The sequence below is a fragment of the Rhodnius prolixus genome, unplaced genomic scaffold, assembly GCF_049639745.1.
Source record: "Rhodnius prolixus isolate KJV_2025 unplaced genomic scaffold, Rpr scaffold_3, whole genome shotgun sequence".
NCBI classification, from domain to species: domain Eukaryota; kingdom Metazoa; phylum Arthropoda; class Insecta; order Hemiptera; family Reduviidae; genus Rhodnius; species Rhodnius prolixus.
Window position 1 is genome coordinate 17,605,698 of NW_027411603.1, and position 20,461 is coordinate 17,626,158.

The window sequence follows — 20,461 nt, forward strand, 5'->3', positions numbered from 1 at the left end:
ATAACAATTGGCAAGCCAGTCCACTAAATACAATAATAATGGCATTTTAAAGAGAAGTCCTTAAAACCCTATTCTCTTTTAAATAGAAGATATCTAACCCTCTTATGATTATATCTCCACTTTGTATTCCTACATCCGTAACATTTTATTTAAAACAATCAGAAAAAGAAATTTTACAGGATATCCATCCCCTTTATTAAGTTTGTGGTTTATGTTCAAACAAATTTCTTCTTTTTACTCCAATACTAACTATTTAACTCTGCAAAAGGCGTAAGAATATCAATTAAATTGTGCATAATAAATGTGGATAATTATGTCCACTTAAATACGCCATCTTCTTAGACGAGCAATTTGAGGCGAGGCCTACAACCTAAAATGTATTATGGTACAGGGTTTCATTCCCGATCTAGGCCTTAGCTTTTCATTAATTTTTAATATGAGAAATTGATGGTAAAGTAGATTTACTAATAGCATCCATCCGCGTCACCTAATAGGTACTTGTACTTTGAATCTCCTAAATTCGATATTATTCCATTTTTCTCTCTTCCAGGCGGAGTAAGCGTTCAATAACATTAAAATGATAACTAAAAAGAAGGATATTATGTTGTACTTATATCTTATAGGGTGTTCTCAGAAAAACGAAATATCTAAAAATAAAAATATAAATATGGGAGAAAAGGCCAATTTGTTTTCCATTAACTTCCTAAATGCTTGTTACCAAATTCAATAACCATAAAAATTCTGCTAATGTAAAAAACTGTGTCAAAAGAATTGCAGTAAAGAATGTCGTGTGAGTTTCTACAAAAAAAACTTTTGGTTCTGTACGTTATTACAAGTTGAACTTTTGAACAAGTTATTAACTTGTAAATAAAATCCAGAATACAAATTTCACAGAAAAGTAGTTGTAAAGTTATTACTAAAAGAGAATTCTAAAATATGCCTGCTAATTGTGAGATTTGAACAGTTATATTCACAAACTAACAGCGACCGGTTTCCCTGGTTAATGCTACCACAGGCAAACCAGATCTCAGGCAACTTCATAAAAGACTGCTTTAATTCTATTGGGAAGGAAATTAGAGGTCGCCTTTTCTAGTTTAAACTAGCAGCCAAAAATCAGCACTCTTTATACAAATTGGAGAAATGCTCATTGTATTCTTTCAGCAAAAAGTAAATAAAATTTAATAAATTCATGAAAGATTTGTATTTACATATAACTATTTTGAAAACATTTTTCCTTTTTGTTTTCATAGCACTCTTTATATAATGGAGAGGGGCATAAAATGAACAGTAAAAAGTTTTTTTTAACTGTTACTTTCTGGTCATAAGTAACAAATCATCTTAAGTTGATGCTCTAAAAAAAAATAAAAATTGCCATTTCTTGTTACTATATAATCAATTTTTCATTTCAAAGGGATTTTTATAACAAAAAACTACTTTTATTTTAAAATATTTTATTTTTAAGTTAATTTACAAATAGAACAAATAAATCATGACATTTTTATTCATTGCTTCTTTGTTGCATGACAAGAGCAGGAGATTCTGCAACCAAAATGAGCGATGAGTTTGAATCAGAAACAGAGGTATCTTCTTTCTGTACGTTCAACTTTTCTGGATGAGAACTTTCTGAAGTTGATTCACTTCCCGCAGAATCTTGCATATTTGTTGGGGATGAATCTTGTTCGTTGGGGTCTGTGGGTAGATCCGAAACTCGGAAACCAGGGAAATTCGGCAACGTGTCAAAATGTTTTTGCCCGTCTCTCTGGTCTATTTCAGTTGCCTTATCCTTTATTGTAGTCTTCGATGGCGATGCTTTAAGTAACAGAGTGGGTAAACCTGCCTTGAATGGTACAGCCTCTGTTAGATGATGAACTAGCTCAGGTAGTGCTACGGCTGGTATAAGCACAACCACAACATTTTCGAGTTGAGCATGTAGATTGAATTGACCCTCTTGACGTTGGTCATATGTGACCGGAAGTGGTAAACAAACGACAGGACATGTGAGCCAGGATATGGCTACAACTATCAGATACACTGCAGGCTGCTGCTTCTTCATCCCAAGAGTGTTTCCAATCTTCTAAATCCCCACCTTTATCTACTACCGAGTACTGTTATGTAGACCCCAGTATCCCCACTCAAGAGACAATAACATAAACCTGTATCGCCAAGAAATTGACAGACAAAAATTTATCTTAAATACAAGAAAAATTCTAATTAGTTGCAAACTAGAATTTTTTTATTATAAATTCCTTAGACTAGAGGGTATGACTGAAAAGAATTTAAGAGTATTTTTGATCCATTGATCTTTACACCGCAAATTTTGACCGATCACTTTCATTAAGACTGTGAAAAATTTATTCGTCAGATTCTAAGTGGTAAGTAATAATTGTACGTTTGATTTATAAAATACCAATATCTACACTTTCAATGGAAAATTCCGTCGCATTACATTTATCTAAAAATTCACCCATTTAGGAAGTACTATCAAAAATATGTAGAAATTAGCTGATTAACTAGTTGAACATATAATAAAAATCTTATATTAGTAATTTAAAAAATATATATAGTCATTTTTTTTTTTTATAACAAATAAGCTTTATTACAAAATTTACAAATCCATTAAATAAAATTCGAAGCCTATACTGGCAATCGGTATATTCTTAGATCTGCGGTCCTCAAGACATCCACACAACTATGCAATACATACTCTTTGTTTACAGAAATATTTATATAACACAAACTTGAACATTGTCACCAATCGCTCTCATTCACGCTCATTCTCTCTCTATCGCACACACACACACACATATATATATATATGCGTATACACAATATTTGCTCACTCCTATTCAAGCACTGTAATTTTTTTCACTTTTACATTATTCTCATCTAACTCTGTTTTTCTTGATTAATATTATCTAGTTAGGGAGTGATTGTCAAACCGCAACGTATAATACATATTTTGAAGGAAATCAAGAATCACGTTTTCACAATAAGAACTAAAAGTTGAACGAACGGTCCAAATATTTAAAGATTTCGTGTTTCGCTTCTTTACTAACGCATAATAATTTTACATCACTGACTGCGACAGCACTGTTATTATCTAAAACGTTCTCCACATTCCTTTTGACTCTATAGTGTTAATTTATCTTCTTTCATCAGAACTGTTTCTGGTATTTGAATTCCCTTTTAAATGATTTTTTTTTTTTTTTTTTTCTAAAAAAAAAGCTTTTTGCTTAAGAGCTTCTCAAAGAAAAAGAAAAAAAAATTAAAAATCTTTAAAAATGTAGTAGTTAGTCTTTCACACTTTACACCGAGAAAAAATCAACAACCAAAATAAGCCATATAATCAATAAAATTTAGTGAATACTTATAAGAAATGGTATAGTAAAAAATATATTAATATAAATAACAAAAATCAACTTGCATTTTGATTTAAAAGAAAGGACAGTTTTTTTTAATGGTATTAGGTATGCTACGGATCATTGAACAAGCTGAAAGCAAATCTAATAACTCTTCTTAAAATAGAAAACTAATCTATTGCAATACACCTGAGCTTGACGAACGTCTAACCAAAAGTAGTTCAAAACCAAGTCTCACGTTCAGATTTAATCTATCGAGGTACTAGCTGTGGCAAAATCTCCCCTAAAGGGGATAACTATTCACTACATACTTGAATCAGATGAATAGAAGACACCCTTAAGTAAGTAATTTACCTTAAACTACCGATCAATGAGGACGAAACATGTATTTCTGGAGAATATTTGATATAGAAAGTTCGTAATGTATGATTTTTTTTTCGTACGAAAGTGAAAATTATTTTAATATCGGTTTAAGAAGTTGCAATGAAATTTTGGAATAAATATCTTTTAGTCAGGAATTAAATTTCCTTGAAATTTGACTCTAAGCTAATTTTGTTTAGACAGTTGCTTGTATTGAATCTTGATACCTCTTCAGGATGTCTTAATAATAGTGGGGAAATGCCATAATAAGTTATTAGAAGAAATCCCTGATTTTGTTTTTCGTTATTGTAGTATAAGCATATTCTTTCTGCTAATTAGAGGCTGTTTTCATTTTTTTTTAATTCTCCCCGCCTTTCATTTTAGGTTCTCTAAAAGATTATTTCTGAACTAAACTGCTTATCTATTTTCGGGAACACATCGTCAACTAACTTCTGTTTAATATCAAAACTGCGATACATAACTTTAATATAAAACAACTATTATTCTTTGTATTAAAATTAGGATGCAAACTTATAATGAACACACAAGTACTAATTTTCAAAGTGTTTTTATTAGAAAAATTATTAAAATTAAACCAAAAATTTCGTAACAATTAATACAAATATATAAATTTTTCTTTCTCATATAATTCAACAATTTTAAAGCAATAATTTAATAATAAAAAATAAGTATATGTTAACATAAACCGTAGAATATAAAAATATAAAATTCTAAGAGTTATTCTTTCCCATAAAAATGTCCTTGGCTTGATGTAATAGTCCATCCAATCTGAAAGTAACAAGTAGACTGTGAATGTTTTTATTTTTTTTTAATTTATTTTATTAGACAAATTGCTCATGTTAAAATAGGTTTTTTATTTGTTTTTTAATTTATTTATTATATTACGAACTCTTTAAACAAAGTTAAATCATGAGGGCATTTGTAGAATACAAGTAGATAATAAAAAAGGAACTTTCTGTTCTTAGATAATATTTAGCATTTTACCCTTTTTAATCCAACTGCAATTGCAATTCTCGCAAACGAATAAGTAATGAACAAAAAAATAGTGTACACTAAAATAGGTGCAAAAATAGGTTTCTGGGATTTAACAGGTAAGAAAGAAAAACCATTTTGACCATTGATTACTAAACCGATTCTTTTAAGGAAGTATTTTCTATTAGAACAACATATTTGTACTAGAATTATTCTTGTTATTATTCTATTAATAAAAATTGGCAAATAGTTTGTTTTTTTTTTTAAGACAAATAATAACTTTTTTCGTTTTTTAACAGGTTTACAGTGAAAGTTACAAATAAACAATATTTGACATATTGCGAAAGTGTAGTAAGTTTGGGGAAAAAAATAATAGAGGCGTTTAAAGAATTTTTCTCACAAACATATTCAATACAGGATTCTATTCTTAGAATTAAACTTCCAATTAAGTCATTTTTTCAAATTTGGATTTTTAGCAGTTTTTTTATTAGTAACGTTTTAGTATAATAGTACGAAATTATTTTGAAAACGTTTTTGTAAACCTTTCAGTCTGGAAGACAAAGCAATAAACAAAAATTATATTTTAAACTTAAAATTATGAAAATTTAAACTTAAGATTCGGTTACAATTCACCAAATGACTTGATTAAAGATTAAGTTAAAATCTATCAATGGAAGAGCAACTTCATAATACTTTCTAGTGCAGAAATTTGAAGCTGCAAGTTCAAGCTCCTCAAAACCCTACTGCAATAACAATGATCCAAGAATTAAAGAATCACTGTGGTGATGAAAATTTCGAATTTTTGAAAATGTATTGCGTACATTTCGAATTGATTGATACATTTATTTTTTAAAATTGAAAAAATATTTTCTATGATTGGTTTTTTATTTTTGCATTGAATCCTTCAATTTATTAATTTTCGGCATTGGCTTTTCATCCTACAGCCAACTTTAAAGTTCATTACTTCCCAGAATATTGGTTCTTAACGATTTAACCTTCTATCTAAAAATATATTTGTTAAAAAAATGTTCAACAACTTTTAGGACATAGACATTACTAGAAAAGATTATGTCTTCGTATCTAAATGGCATATTTTTGTTAGAATCATAATTTTTATTTTTTTATATAAGGCGCGTCGACATTTAAGGTTATTGGTGCCCTCTATTATCTACTATAATTATTGCTTTTATTTATTAATATGTTATTAAAATGTAAATTATATCAATTCTTATCTTCTAAATTAAAAAAAATGAAGTGAAGGCAGAGATTTCCTTTAACCATTCCCAACCGTCTCCTATACTTTTTAGAATAATAAAAGAGTAGAGGTTTCAAGGGATGGCAACAGTTACTTTATACTGGGTTTCCGCAAACGACGGCATCTTCCATTAGAGTCTCTAAAAAATCCTGCCCCACATCTTCTTCTAGTTTTATTTGTAGTAAGGGTGCTGACGGTAGAAGTACTGACGGATGTTGATGATTCTGAAGAACCAGGAATCGTTGAATTTACCGCAAACACCGTCTGATTTGTTTCTGCATTTAGTGTTGGTTTATCACTGGCTGTTTGATTAGCTGTATCAGTTGTAGAGGTTGTTGGCTTCAAAGTCATTTCTGCGTAGTCGTAATCATACTAAAAAAATAATTAATAAATCAGAATTCAGATGGATTATTGCTGAATTAAAAAAACCAACAAACTACCAACAATAAAGATCATGGGTGGGGCGGAAGCACATACTTTATTATTAACATTTTTTTTATCAAATCAAAAACAGTTACTCGCAGGATTCGATCTGAGGACTTCCCTCTAACAAATCTACACTTTTTAAACACGTCACCAACACCCGCCTCAGGTGAATACACACATTCAAAAGAAGGCCAGTTTGTAAAACCATTATTCGAGCCCAGGAGATGAAACATTCGATACGGTAGGTTCTCTAAAAAGACAAATTCAAACGACTTTTTTATTTATTTATTTTTTTAATAATTCTTCGGTAAAAACTTTTTTCACATCGTGGAACTCAGAATATATTTTCGCAGTGAAAACTTAATTTCGAATAATTGCAAATCTGCCACAACCAAAAATTATGAATATGAAAATAAAATGAATTATCAAAGAGTAATAAGTAATTTAATAAAAAGGAAAGAGAACCATGTTAAGTGAAAACCATAAGGGAAAGGTTCACAGCTTATTAATGAATATCAGGGCAGGAATAACGACGGAACATTAACTGGAGACCGCTTGCTCCTGGCGCTGAAGACGTCAGTTGTTGTTAAATAAAAAAAAAAAAAAATGTTAGTCATTTAGAGCGAGAGGCGTGTATGAAATAGACTACAGAAGGAAAATTATTGCCAATTTTTGGACATTTTTATTTATTAAAATAAAAACAATGAAACTGGAAATAATTTGCCTTTTTTCTGGGTTAATCATTCACCAAAAAACATGAACAGTACCCTATACTTACAGACATGTAAAATTACATTAAATATTTTTTTCAATATATCATACAAAATAATTAATTAATTTAACGGATTTGTTGCAAATAAATGAACTGAATGTTTATTATTATTTTATAAACTTATAAATATCTATAAATCCAATTTAAAGATGTACAAATTTTTGGTGTTTCTGGAAAACGAACTTACATCTAGAAATTTCTGTAGATTTCAACTTGAAAAAAAAAAACTACTTACCTCATTATTTGCGAGTGAACTATCATCAAGAAAAGCTACAATTTCAATATTTTTAAGATCCAAATGTACGTTATAATCACCAATTTGAGATTGATCATATCTCATCCGAACTGGCGTGACACTTGCCACAAGAAGTAAGTTAGCCAATACCTTCAGCATCCTGAGCAATCATTCAACTATCCACAATCCAGTATCCCAACAATATCAAAGAAGTCTGCGGCAGCATCATCTACTTGCGGTTGGTCATTACACCCTGCCCCACCACTTGACCACTTCTAAAATTACTGTACATCTTCATTCAGCAAGAATCACAAATATGTAGGTAGCTAAGTACCTTCAAAAGATATTGTTTAATACATTTAAAATGTTTTGGTCAATTTTTTTAAAATTTGAACCTGGCCCATTTATAGATTTATAACGTGCCAAGACAAATTCGCAAAATAAAAAAAAGACTAAAATTTAATTATTAAAATCTAAAAATAAAGGTAATATTTTTGTAATGGAATTTAGTACTGAAATTTTTCTTTTTAATGAAGTTAACTTTCTTCAAATGTTACTAAAATAAGTAAATAAAAATAAAATTCAGCTGTATTCCTTATGTTTATTGTTTAGTTACACGACATCTGCATACAGAAAATACCAATTTGAATTTATCGGCAAATCCTTTAAGAAAGCCAACCAATGTAACCTCTTTGTTGATGGTGGCTTTGCATTTTCTGTTAACTGACTGACGGACGCTCTAGTTGAAGTCGATGAAGAAGTGATTATTATTCTATTTGCAATTCGTATTTAATTTATCGTTTCCAAATTGTGATAAACAAGCTATTGAAGCAATTTCTTTGATAATACATTCAACTTAGTTTTTATTTGGTAGTGACTAGTTATTTTCTGCTTGAATCAATTCATGGCCGCCGGCTCATTTTAGTCAATTTCTAAATGGAAGTGTTTGAATCAAACCACTAATTTCTCGGTGTATTTTCCGAGGCTTTCCAAAGTTCTTAGGTATGTAAACTTAAACTATTGTTTTCATTTTTTTAATGCAACTATTGTTAAAAATGTAACCTTCAAAGTACATTTTTATAGATTATTTAGTACTTGAGGTGTGGTCTTTATACCTCTCGTAATACTTTAAAACTTTTTTTGTGTTTTTTAATTCAAACTGTTTATAAGGCGTAAAAATAATTCTATATTTTACGTGGAGGTTTAGTGGTAATATTTACAAATCATTAAACACATTTCCTCATATTTATTGATTTTGTCGATACAGTTATTAATAAATTAATTAAATTGTAATCAATGGATTTTAATAGTTTACTCAAAAATGTTAGTGTTTAGTATCGTGAAATATGAGAGGTCTTTGCCCTTTGTGCAAAATTGGTTAATATTGTTTTTTATTCCATTCTTCGAACTGAATTTATCAATACACATAGAATGCAACAATTTGAAAAAGTTATGAATTACTTTTCGGTTTTTTATAAAACATTTAAGTGCAACAAACGCTTGGGTTATAAATGTCTGCTTAAAGCACATGCTGTGTTTTAAAGGTTTAAATGTTACGATTAACCCTAATTTCTATTTTATTTTGTGTCGAGGTTAGTTTCCCTAACTGTATTATTTGTTCAAAAAATATTTTGAAAGGTTTAGTGCAACAATATAATTTGCAACAATTTTTTTTTTTTTTTTTTTCTCCTAGCACTTATTATTTTAAGTGTGTGAAGTGTTATGTAGTATTTTGCTATGGTTGAAAAGCGTTGGTAGCTGATAATATATTTTTATTTATTGTATTCCATTGTCAAATTGAGTTTATTCTTAAATCAATTGGAAAAATGTAAGATTAAAAAAAATGGATTTGCAAAAGAATGATACGCCTAAGATTCCTATTAAAAATTTATATCTTAAAACAAAATTAATAAATTCTAATGTACTGAAAAAAGCTTAAAGGAAAATATTCTTTTCCTTAAGTATTCTTTTTAAGAAGTCACAACTGCGTCACAGTTAAAAACTCAGTTATTTTTCCCTTGAATTGAGACCCCCAAATTTATTTTCCTTCATAACTTAAGTAAAATTATGTAATAAAAGTAAACGCTAGGAGTTAAAACTAGAGAGGCCAAAATCAATGATGTGTTGACTACTTCTAATTCCACGAATTAAATCATGTAAAAACTAATAGTCTATTCAGTGTGTCGAAGGATAAACCTTTGTAGAGACACTGAATAGATTGTGAATATTTATTAAAAATTTAGGGAAGACAAAGTAAAAATGATCTGACTCCATTCTCCATGTAGTCAAAATAAATCTGCATTCTTTCATTTTTTTTTATGAAGTTTCATTTTATAAACTTATATTTCAATTAAGAATTGTTACTTAAAAGTTTACGCACGATTCAAATATCCCTGTACGTATGAATTTAAACTCCATAAAGCTTTTACATGTCGTTTAACTTGTGGAAATGGAAGTAGTGAACATATCATTGATTTAAGACCTTAATTGTGGTTCTTTAACAAATTCAAGGGTTTACTTTATTTCATAATGTTACCTAACTTCTAAAGGAAAATATATTTTATATATTTGGGTATCAAACTTGTTAAAAAAGAAGTAGTAGCAAGTAGATATTTTCAAATTTCATGGTGATGTGTTGAGTTATATATTATTATGATGAGATATTTCCAAACATGATGTTTTGCCTGATTATCTTATAGATTGTTTGCCACCTACTTTTAATCCAATGTTTTCGTCATTTCCCTTCCTACGTCTTCATTTGTAGCCCAATAAAGTTGCCCGGATCAGGAAAATTATTTTTGTGAGAACCGAAGTATTTGGGGCAATTTGTGTTTTGTATTGATTTTACGAAGATATTCATTTGGTAGCCATGCAAAAGTCAATCTAAATCAATTTTGTTTTTTGTTTTTTCTACAACTAGTTCGTACCCCAAAAGGCACTTTGATTGAGTGGTGATGGCGAAGGTGTAACCGATCAATTCCTGCAGATTGTAATATTAGTGCCGGATGTGCCACATAAATTCAAATTCAAAAAATGAATGGTGACAAATTATTCTTACATTTGCAATTGACAATTTTTTTTTTTCAATTTTGAATGAGTAACAAATACTTAGTTACGCTATTGATTCTCGTATTTCAATATGTGTTCCTTTTTGATCTTTACAAAATAATTTTCAGGGACTCATCTACTTATTCGTACATATTATCATTGGTCAACAACACATGATTCCTGTTAGGTAGTGAGAGTAAGTTGAATAGCTAAAGTGAGAAGTACCAGGGTTTAGTCTGCTCATAGAAACCGTAGCCTACCATCATACACTTTTTTATCCTTCATAAATTCTGTTATTCGGGCCACAATTTTAGTTCCTTGATTTAGCTGTTGTGGTCATGTTCTATTTCTACTAACATTTTGTAGCATTAGGTCGTAAAATTATGTTTGAAGTAACAGATCTGGAAAGCCTGACGCTTAGGAACTCCATTAAAACAAATATTTTAATGTTTCACACCTAAAAGTGATCCCTTGTAAAAAATAAAATAAAACAAAGAAACCTATTATAAATTGCCTCAAGGTTTATAAGGGGTTTCGTTAAAGCTTTTCTGTTTTTAATTCATGTTTTAATTTTAAACGTTAGATCGAGAGAATGTCCGGTGCAGGATCAAGTGGCACTGGAAGGGGTAGGGGTGCAGCACCAGTTCCTGAAACTGCAAAAACTGAGAACAAAGAAGTTAAACCTAATCCAAAAATGTCAAAAGCATTATCGACATCTGCCAAAAGGTATATAAAATTTATATTATGAAAGAAAATCCAGGGAATTTGCATCATTATTAATTAAGCAATTTACTTTTTATAGAATCCAAAAAGAGCTAGCTGAAATTACTCTTGATCCTCCTCCCAATTGCAGGTTAGTGAATACTATTTGTAAGGCATATGTATAAAAATTCATATACATTAAAAAGTTTGTTTAATTTCTTTCCTAATTAGTAGAACATTTAACTAGATGTTCTACGATTTTGCGATTTTGAGACAATTACCAGTAATAAAATATAAGGAAGGTCTCTTTACATTAGTATGATCGCAGAAAATACGTGAAAGTAAAGTAAAACTTATTAGCATGAATCACCAAGATATAATCTCTATTAAGCCATATTTGACTCTTGCACATCGTCTTTTCATCCATTTTACTTGATGTATTTGTATTATTTGACTTAAAATAATTATCCTAATATTGTGATTTTTTTTTTTTTCTGCTATAAAGATTAAATATGTTGAGCTGCTTAACAATTTCTGTAAGTTGATCTATATAAGACAGAAGTTAGGTTTAGTCAAGCAACAAAACCTAATGAAAATATAAAGTGGATGTGGAAATCTTATTTAATCTGGCCTTTATAATTTTATTTTTATTTAGGGAATTCATTCAAATTTGAAATAAAACCTCTGCATACATTCATTTTAAAACTACCAAAATATGCTTCCATTTTTGTAAAAAATAAAATAAATAATGTAAATATCTCGTTTATTTGAAATTTAAATTTTTGAATAAAAAAAAAATCAACATAATTTTACTTACCCTCTCTACTTAGACCATTCTTTTAAGATTAATTGTTTAAAATTATATTTCATTAGATTCTAAGTCCTTCAAAGTTGAATGCACGAAAAAACAATCAATGGAAATAAAGTGTTTGCTACCTTAAAAAATATTGAAAATTTTCTGGCCACTCTGAATGTGTGTTTTTTCTCAACGATGGGCTTTGTTCTATTATTTCTTTGAAATAAATATTTAATTCAATTAGTATATGTATGTATTATGCATTATTTAAGATATTATAAAAATATAAATGTTCAGTGCTGGACCTAAAGGAGACAATTTATATGAATGGGTTTCTACAATTTTGGGTCCACCTGGCTCAGTGTACGAAGGTGGAGTTTTCTTTTTAGACATACACTTTTCTCCAGAATATCCTTTTAAACCACCAAAGGTAAACAAAAATGTACTTGAATTTGTATAAATTTAAGATTTAAAAATTAATATATTTAAATTTATATATTTATTTCCAGGTTACATTCCGAACAAGAATTTACCATTGTAATATCAACAGTCAAGGAGTAATCTGTTTGGACATACTTAAAGATAATTGGTCTCCAGCCTTGACTATATCAAAAGTTTTGCTATCAATTTGTTCTCTTTTGACAGATTGCAATCCAGGTAAATATGTACTATATGAAAAGTAAACGCATTGCTTTTTGATTTCATTTTGGATGTTATACATTTACTTAATCTCCTTAAAGTTTTTTAAAAGTTAATTTTAAGGGATATTTAAACGCCAAAAAGTACACAAGTCAGCAAATACCCAATATTTTATTTACACATCAGCTCGTAATTTCAGCTATTTAGAAACATTCGAAAAAGCATGTTTTAAATTAAAATTTTATATCCTCTTAAGAGGTGTATTGAGAAATCAAGTTGCGATTAGAATTAACTTCCTGTAAAGAGAGGAAAGAAAAATTAAATTGCGAATGCAGTTTTTCTTCCTAATAAGAGAGGTGAGAGAAATTAAACTGCAAATATGGCACGATTGAAGTATGATTTTTAGTAGCTGTAAGGGGAGGATGGCACAATAATTTCACGTAGGAAAGCTCAACCACTTCTTCCTACCAAATTTTATTAAAATCGGGCGATGGTTATTAATACAGTCGACTCTCGATAATTCGAATTTTTCGATAATTCGTACTCTTCAGCTGTTAACTTCGGTAAATCGAAAAAATGCAGTGTATTTAGATACGCTCGATAACTCGAACTTCTTTTCTTAACAACAGGGAGAGAGAACGCTCTTCAATTCGAAGGAGGCCGTTTCCCCTCTTTATAATTCGAATTTTCCTTAGTAATGTTTACTTCTCATTTTCCGCTTATTGTTCATTTCCTGCGTAATGTTTCCCTTCTTTCAACCCAGTTTAACTTTCCAATTCTCTTTCTTAGTTTGTCACGATGGGAAGTACGTCTCCCTTAAAGTGTGTCCCACAAAAAAAAAATTATCGCGGCCGTGAAAAGTGGTTCGAAAAAAAAAGATATCGCCAAAACTTACAATATTCCACCATCAACGCTTTCTACAATTCTAAGTCACTTGACTAAGTCAAGCCACATTCAAACAAAAAACTTTTCTTCATTTTTTTAATTAGGTACATATGTATATTATTATTTATTGAAAGGTTAATACATATGTAATTTTTTTGTTCTTTTTTGTCGTTTTCATTATTTTTACTTTTTTACTTGAGGCTATATATGTCTAAAACTTAGGTAAGATCATGCGTATTTTCAATATATGTATGTACATACATATATACATAATAAAAAAATAATTCGAATTTTTTTTCCCCTTCTTGATAATTCAAACTTCTCGATAATTCGAATTTTTCTTGTAGTCCCTTGGATTTCGATTTATCGAAAGTCGACTGTAATAGTTAGAGCGTCTTACTAGACTGGGACAAACTCCCCTTGCTTGCAGCGAGACCTCCAAAACCCATATCTACTTAAAAATTCGAGTCAAAAAACAATTTATGAAAATCAGTTCACGCGTCGATAATTTGAACTATTGCAATCATAATATTTACGTTAAATTGAATTTTGTGCTTTTTCTTGTTGCTAAACATTCTATTTATATCTACTCGTATTCCAATACCTAATTTCCAATCTGTCAGATATATTTATATAATCATATTTTTTCTAACATAAAATTATTTTATTTCAGCTGACCCTCTAGTAGGAAGTATAGCTACCCAGTATCTACAGAATAGAGAAGAGCATGATCGCATTGCTCGATTGTGGACTAAGCGTTATGCTACGTGATTTGGTATGATTGCAACCTTTTGTCGGGATCAGTTTGTCTGTGAAGGTCATTGGGAAAACCATTCTAGTTCCTGCTATAGTGCTCATGTGTGCTCTCTACCTCTCTTAAAATTTTACATATTTATTTGTATGATAATGTACAATCTTATTATTGATAAACACAACTTGTACTTTATCAACATTATTGTCATTTTTAAGGGTTTTCCCATTGTCCCAGGCATAATGTAATGTAATGTGTAAATTATCGTTTTCTGCCCCAATTTTGTTAGTGGATAAAAAAAAAAAATGTGAGTCCCAAATCCTGTTAGTGTAAAGTTTTTCAAACTTACACTGACAAATTTATATTTTTTATTTTTAAGTTTTGTACATTAGGGTTTCTGAAATTAAAGAAATTTATTGCTTTATATATATATAACTTCCACATTTGTAAGTAAACAAAATTTTTTTTTTCTTTGTTAATTTGGTTAAATAATAACTTGATACAGTTTTAAATCCACTTGTTTTAGTGATAATATTTTAAATCAGTCTTTAGCTTCACAAAACTGCCTTTATTTCATTCTCTTTAATGCCCAAGATGACTGTAATAGAAACCATTTAAGTATCTACTTTTGAAATATATTAGTTGACTAGCATTTTATTTTGGTTGATGATTTATTGGTTTTTATAATTGAATTGTGTAATTGGTTTATAATTAATTTAGAGTGCATTTCATTTTTAATTTTTTGAAAACTCGTGAATAAAATATAAATGAAATGTGAGCATAGTCTTGGATATATGAGTGTGGATCCTCGTAATAGGTAAGATATTTGTATTATTGTGAAACTACTGTTGTGTTAAATGTAAATACATATTTTAAGTCTGATGTAGAATTAAGAATCTAATTATACAAGTATGTCAATATTTTATTCGTACTATTGCTTCCGTTTGTAAAATTAGTAAGAATAAAAATAAGTAGAATAATTATAAACGTGATAGTTCATTCACCTTTGTGAAACAGATTTTAAAAATAATTATCTTTGCAGATGGTAGGATTGGTCAGGCAAAAATGTTTAGTGAAAATCCAACTTTTATTTTCTCTCATAAATTAGCAAGTAGGTTGAAAGAGATACAAATAAATTCTTTCTCTTGGTTTTTAAAAGTACATTTTGGGATTATTGTCAATTTCTGAAATTGGATTTTTATCCTAAATATATGCATAGAGTGTACTCAGAACATCTCAAAAAGTTTAGGTAAGAAAGAAACTGATGTCAAAACACCTTCGCCTTCAAAAAACTTGGAATGTGTTTAAAAAACAAAACAAAAAAAAAAGGTGTTCTCCGAGTAGTACTGATCTGAAAATGATAGGTAGAGGCTCTTGAATAGGCTAATCTGAGTTAATCCTTAACTATTTCAAAACTTAAGAGATTTTATTCACACACACACAATACTATCAGGTAGGCTAAATAGTCAAATATTCATTATACACCAGGAGTTGGTTTCGCATATACCAACTTTGAAAGTTTTTAAAATTGCTTTATTACCAATGCAAAAAAATACTATTAACATTCTATACCTCAATTGTTTGGTCAATTTAAACAATTTTTGTACAAAATTTTCATCGCCAATAACATTGTGCTTGCTCATCTTATAGTTCAAACACATATTCGTCAATCTTATTACTACTAAATTACAATTTTCAGATATGGATATATCGGAAATTTTCTCTATGGACCAAAATATTTCTATCTCTCTCCATTTAACGTAACTACTTTATGAGACCATACGATTAATGAAGAATAAAACCTTGAAATATGTTGGGATAGGTCAATGTTTTGTTAAATAGTAACGATGAATAAAAAATTCATGCAAGTGAACTTTCAATTTCCTCGATAATTGAAGATAGAATTTCTTCTTGTAAATGTATTTGTTTCTTTTTTTATGTTTTTCTCCTCGCTCATTTTTTAGGATATATTTTATTCATTATTTTAAATTATTGCAGAAGCTAAATGTTGGCGATATTCGAATGAATTTTTGCCATTATTCTTGTTAATTATTTCTTATCATCGGTCTTTTGTATTAATGCAAATTATTACTCGCTTCGGCAGTAATTCACTTAAAAAAACATTGTTTAATATCAGAGGCAAACATTTTGCTAATTAAATTAATTGCTTTACTGATTGGTTTCCAGATACTATTTGATGTACTTACATGCAGCCTGATTACGGAACAAATATTTCATATTTCTTATTAATGGCTATTAGACAAAACATAAATAAAAAGAAACATAAATCAGAAATAGCGGAATAGTTATTTTTTTTTATCTATTAAGATTATTGTTATTAGGTAATGTTACAAGATATTGGAGAGTAAGTGAAACATTTTTTTATTATTTTTTTTAAGCAGTTGCAGTGCATAAAAATAAATTTGAATGTTAAAGAAATGTTTTTTTGTAATATTGGAGTATATCGCTCTCCTGTTTGTAACGTCGAAATATTTCTTAAGAACTTGCACCGCGGGCTGTGTAAAATAAATTTAAGACATTTATACTTGTGATGAATATAATGATACGATAATGATAATGGTACTATCGACCAAACAACAATTTATGTACATTTGTATAGACACAAATTTGGATCTCTTGGGGAAAACTCCATATACTAAAGATTACTTTTAAAAAATATCACCCAATTATTTAGTTCAAACAGGTAAAATAAAATAAAAGATTCATAGAAACTGAAATTTATTAAAATAGATAACACTCTTACACTTTTTTTTATGGGCAAACACAAATATTTGATTTACCTCTTATTAATTTATTGATCATCAAACTGATTCATAACTCGACGTACTAATAAATTTGGCCAAATAGCATGAAAATACTATTCCAAGCAGCTGGAAAAAAAAATCACTGCTTTTTAGAACTCACAAAAACTCGATACCTTTATTTAGGGATAAAAATGGAAAAACTTATTTAATATAAATAAATCAAAATAAATAATTCTCTACCTGTAGGATTATTATACTGAATGCTGCTGCGCAAATTGTAACTGCATTATTTTCAACCAAAACACCAATTTGTTCTTTGCATGGCAATTTATGCAAAAATGGACCACTGGAAGCACTGCAGTTAAATACCTTTACGTCGTATGGTATGTCACAGCAAGATAGCGGTAGCAACTTATCAGAAGGGAAAACTGTATACCAGTCTGTATAATTATGTACTCCGCAACATTCCAACTGTAATTATGTAACAAAAACAAGTTAACTGAATTTTCTTCAAAATGCTACCACAAGCCAGGCTCCAGGCGAAGCAATCAGTCTGATATCACTATGAAGTAAAGGAATTTCTTGATACGGTAAACTTCGACTCGAATGGAGGAAAATAGTATTTTGGTCATTTATCCGAAATTCATTTGAGCAGTACGTGAAAAGATTAGGTCAAGTATTGTCCAGCAAGTTGTTGCAATACATTTTGTAAGTCATGAGTGTTAAAAATGAGAGCAAAGCAAGAAAGCGTAGTAACCGAGGCAAAAATTGATTTTGAACCGATTGCGACAAAATCCTCTCTCGTTTAATTATTGTATTGTGCGCTCACTTGGAGCAGCAACCCAGATGATAAAGCAACTTACCCCCAGATACACTAGAACAGTTCGAGGAAGAGAAGTAGGAGCTAGCAGTTATTCCTGGGCCTACTTACTCTTCCACAATATTGATCATCCAAAATTTCTGAAATAAAGCTACCTCGAGGACATCTCTGGTAACTGGTTACTCCTCAGTCTCATCAGGAATCAGATCGCCATCATTTAACGTCCCAATACTTTCTCTTAACTTAACGTTCCCCCGTCAAAATAATCCTCATCACTACCCAACTGAGAGGTCGATGCATGCCGTTTTAGCCCATGTGACTGGTAAAGGATATCTGTTCCGAAAAGACGCTGAGTACGACAGAATCATCCTTCGGTGATTCGTCCTTCGAAATCAGCTCGGAAGACTCCTTGGATTAGCCTTTGGAAGTGCAGGCAAGAAAGAAGAGCAGCAATACCTTTTTTCTCTACAGCCTGTACGCTCAATTTAAAACAAACATCATCTCCAGAAGATCGGAACATGCCTCTCTTTGTCTAACACTTAGCAAGATAGAGAGGTGCGACTAAAGATTATCTCAATACCAACTATATTGCCCACTACTCAGTTGTAACTGAGTGATAACAAAAGAAAGTTAAGTAGAATGTAATATAAGGTTGGACATCGTACATCGACTTGTGTTGCTGTTTTTATTTGAAATAGTGACAGGAATCTTAACGCTTTTGGCAACAAACGAAAAAGTCCTTACCATCAACGAATAATAATAATTTACTGGCATCTGTATTAACAGAATATTTGAACTTTTAATAATGTACAAGGTAGCCCTAATACATAAAAAAAAATCTCCCTAATCTCTTTTTTTTATTGCACAATAAATTGAATAATTTAGGTCACTTTGACTGCAATAAGGGCTGTTTTACAAGAAGAAATAAAAATATTGGTATTAACTTACTTTTGTCTGCAATGTACTCCAGAACTGTCGTAGATCGGTACTATTTTCATATTCATGCATAGTAGCATTCAAAGTTCTATCCAGAAGTGCATCAGCTTTGTCACTTAAAACCCAACCGGTAATGCTTGTAGCTAACTCTAGGATAAATACTGCACTGAGCAGGATACTAAACTAATAAAATTAATGAACATTTAAAAAATTTGCACTACCGATAAAAAATAAAAGAATTTAATGCTACCTTAATGGTTTAACAACCATGCTATAATATCCTTTTCACTTTTAAAGGTATTTTAAAGAACCTTTATTGACAAAAATTTATAATTTTCATATATTAATAACAATTAAGTTTCGATCGTATGCCGATCGATAATTATCGAATTTTAATTTAACAAGACGAGGTTGAGAGAACCAATGAAAAATTTTCACACCTCTGGGTAGCTATTCTCAACACTCACCGTACTTCATGATAAAAAAAAAAAATCGAAAAATCGAAATCGGCACAATAATTCGACACTTTCTTATTAAGATAAATCAACTAATAAAGGTTTCTGAGATTATGAATGGTACACTATGTGAACACCAATGATGAGTATAATTTTGGACGGAAAATGAAAAGAAATTAATAATTACTAATATTCTTACCATGAGTATCATGCACCTATTCTCTTTTATTGCACCACAGCATCCAAAGAAAGCAAACAGAAATAACAAAATTCCTGCAGATATGAGTAAAGAGGATGCAGATAAATACTGGTCATCCAAAAGTCTTTCATATTGCGTATAAACTCCCTTGATTATTATACCAAGGCAAAAAAGTACCAAACCAGATATCTGAAAAGGCGGAAAAAGAAATTAATAAAATTGTACAAAAAAAAATTGCGTATTTGTCAATAAAATCTATTATCTTTATCTAAAACTTCGATATTCATTTCAATTTCGCTCAGTTTCGGATTAGTGGCTACAATAAACGGTTGGTTTTACAATATTATGCAACAAGCTAACCTTGATTTTTACATATATCGGGCTTCTTCTTAACTCTAAAATTACCTTGAGAAACCTAACTTAATTATTATAAATAAGTCACTAAATTGCAAATTGTGATAAAACTTATCTGATCGATCTGATCACAATTTGAAAAAATTCATGATGGATTTGTTTAATTAACATATTCAACCTTTTTGTTTCATAATAGTCACTATGACTTTATCAATGACTGGGACTTGGAGTGATAAAAGATTACACATTAAATGAAAAAGGACAACCATGAACACTCAGTTAGTTCTATCTAAACCTGTTAATAACTACAAGAAATTTAGTTAGTATTTGAAATCAAAATCCCTCTAAAGCTACATTTTTTATTTTAACACAAGTACTTACCACCAAAATTAAGTTGAAGATAAACAATGAATATTTTATTGTTACGGAACTCAACGATGATAATAAGGCCATGTCAGAACTTTAAAATAATTGGGATAGACTTAAAAAACGAATACAGTTCTCAGAAAAGCTATTACTACTATACGACTCACGCAATCACCAACCTGTTATTACGTTTTGCCAGAACAGAATGCTACAAATGTTTTTTTTTTTAATTATTATTGAATCCTTCACATTGATTGTTAGAAATCGATACTTTAAAGCCGAGATGTTTCTTATTAAATAGGAGACAGAATTTTTATTATTTCAATTTCTCCATTCATTTCAGTA

General features: G+C 29.7%; 3 protein-coding genes across 4 annotated transcripts; 1 reads left to right on the forward strand and 2 right to left on the reverse strand.

Annotated features, from left to right (window-relative positions):
* Nucleotides 1-4,271: 4,271 nt before the first annotated feature.
* Nucleotides 4,272-7,706, reverse strand: LOC141453619 (uncharacterized). Its single transcript, XM_074127054.1, has 3 exons — nt 7,401-7,706; nt 6,062-6,339; nt 4,272-4,508 (listed from the first exon to the last, which is right to left on the reverse strand). The coding sequence occupies exons 1-3, from the start codon at nt 7,557-7,559 to the stop codon at nt 4,451-4,453; spliced, it is 495 nt and encodes a 164-aa protein (XP_073983155.1). The 5' UTR covers nt 7,560-7,706; the 3' UTR covers nt 4,272-4,450.
* Nucleotides 7,707-8,120: 414 nt separating this feature from the next.
* On the forward strand, nt 8,121-14,807 carry Ubc2 (ubiquitin conjugating enzyme 2). Of its 2 annotated transcripts, none has more exons than XM_074127053.1 (6): nt 8,121-8,402; nt 11,032-11,174; nt 11,251-11,301; nt 12,244-12,376; nt 12,456-12,603; nt 14,144-14,807. In XM_074127053.1, the coding sequence occupies exons 2-6, from the start codon at nt 11,041-11,043 to the stop codon at nt 14,239-14,241; spliced, it is 564 nt and encodes a 187-aa protein (XP_073983154.1). In that variant the 5' UTR covers nt 8,121-8,402; nt 11,032-11,040; the 3' UTR covers nt 14,242-14,807. The 2 variants fall into 2 exon arrangements, with proteins under 2 accessions (XP_073983154.1, XP_073983153.1); XM_074127052.1 differs by lacking the exon at nt 8,121-8,402 and adding an exon at nt 8,875-8,992.
* Nucleotides 14,808-16,943: 2,136 nt separating this feature from the next.
* Nucleotides 16,944-20,329, reverse strand: LOC141453617 (tetraspanin-4-like). Its single transcript, XM_074127050.1, has 5 exons — nt 20,132-20,329; nt 19,397-19,585; nt 18,755-18,925; nt 17,227-17,457; nt 16,944-17,112 (listed from the first exon to the last, which is right to left on the reverse strand). The coding sequence occupies exons 1-5, from the start codon at nt 20,201-20,203 to the stop codon at nt 17,044-17,046; spliced, it is 732 nt and encodes a 243-aa protein (XP_073983151.1). The 5' UTR covers nt 20,204-20,329; the 3' UTR covers nt 16,944-17,043.
* Between the last annotated feature and the right edge of the window lie 132 nt (nt 20,330-20,461).

Bases quoted from the DNA above. Each gene is read 5' to 3' on its own strand.
- LOC141453619 (XM_074127054.1), bottom strand. From the start codon at position 7,559: ATGCTGAAGGTATTGGCTAACTTACTTCTTGTGGCAAGTGTCACGCCA. The intron at 6,340-7,400 runs GTAAGTAGTTTT...TTATTTTTTTAG, and splicing joins GTTCACTCGCAAATAATGAG to TATGATTACGACTACGCAGA. The intron at 4,509-6,061 runs GTAACTGTTGCC...TGTTACTTTCAG, and splicing joins TTGCGGAAACCCAGTATAAA to ATTGGATGGACTATTACATC.
- Ubc2 (XM_074127052.1), top strand. From the start codon at position 8,951: ATGTTACGATTAACCCTAATTTCTATTTTATTTTGTGTCGAG. The intron at 8,993-11,031 runs GTTAGTTTCCCT...TTTAAACGTTAG, and splicing joins CTATTTTATTTTGTGTCGAG to ATCGAGAGAATGTCCGGTGC. The intron at 11,302-12,243 runs GTTAGTGAATAC...ATAAATGTTCAG, and splicing joins GATCCTCCTCCCAATTGCAG to TGCTGGACCTAAAGGAGACA.
- LOC141453617 (XM_074127050.1), bottom strand. From the start codon at position 20,203: ATGGCCTTATTATCATCGTTGAGTTCCGTAACAATAAAATATTCATTG. The intron at 19,586-20,131 runs GTAAGTACTTGT...CCGCCTTTTCAG, and splicing joins TCTTCAACTTAATTTTGGTG to ATATCTGGTTTGGTACTTTT. The intron at 18,926-19,396 runs GTAAGAATATTA...TAATTTTATTAG, and splicing joins ATAGGTGCATGATACTCATG to TTTAGTATCCTGCTCAGTGC.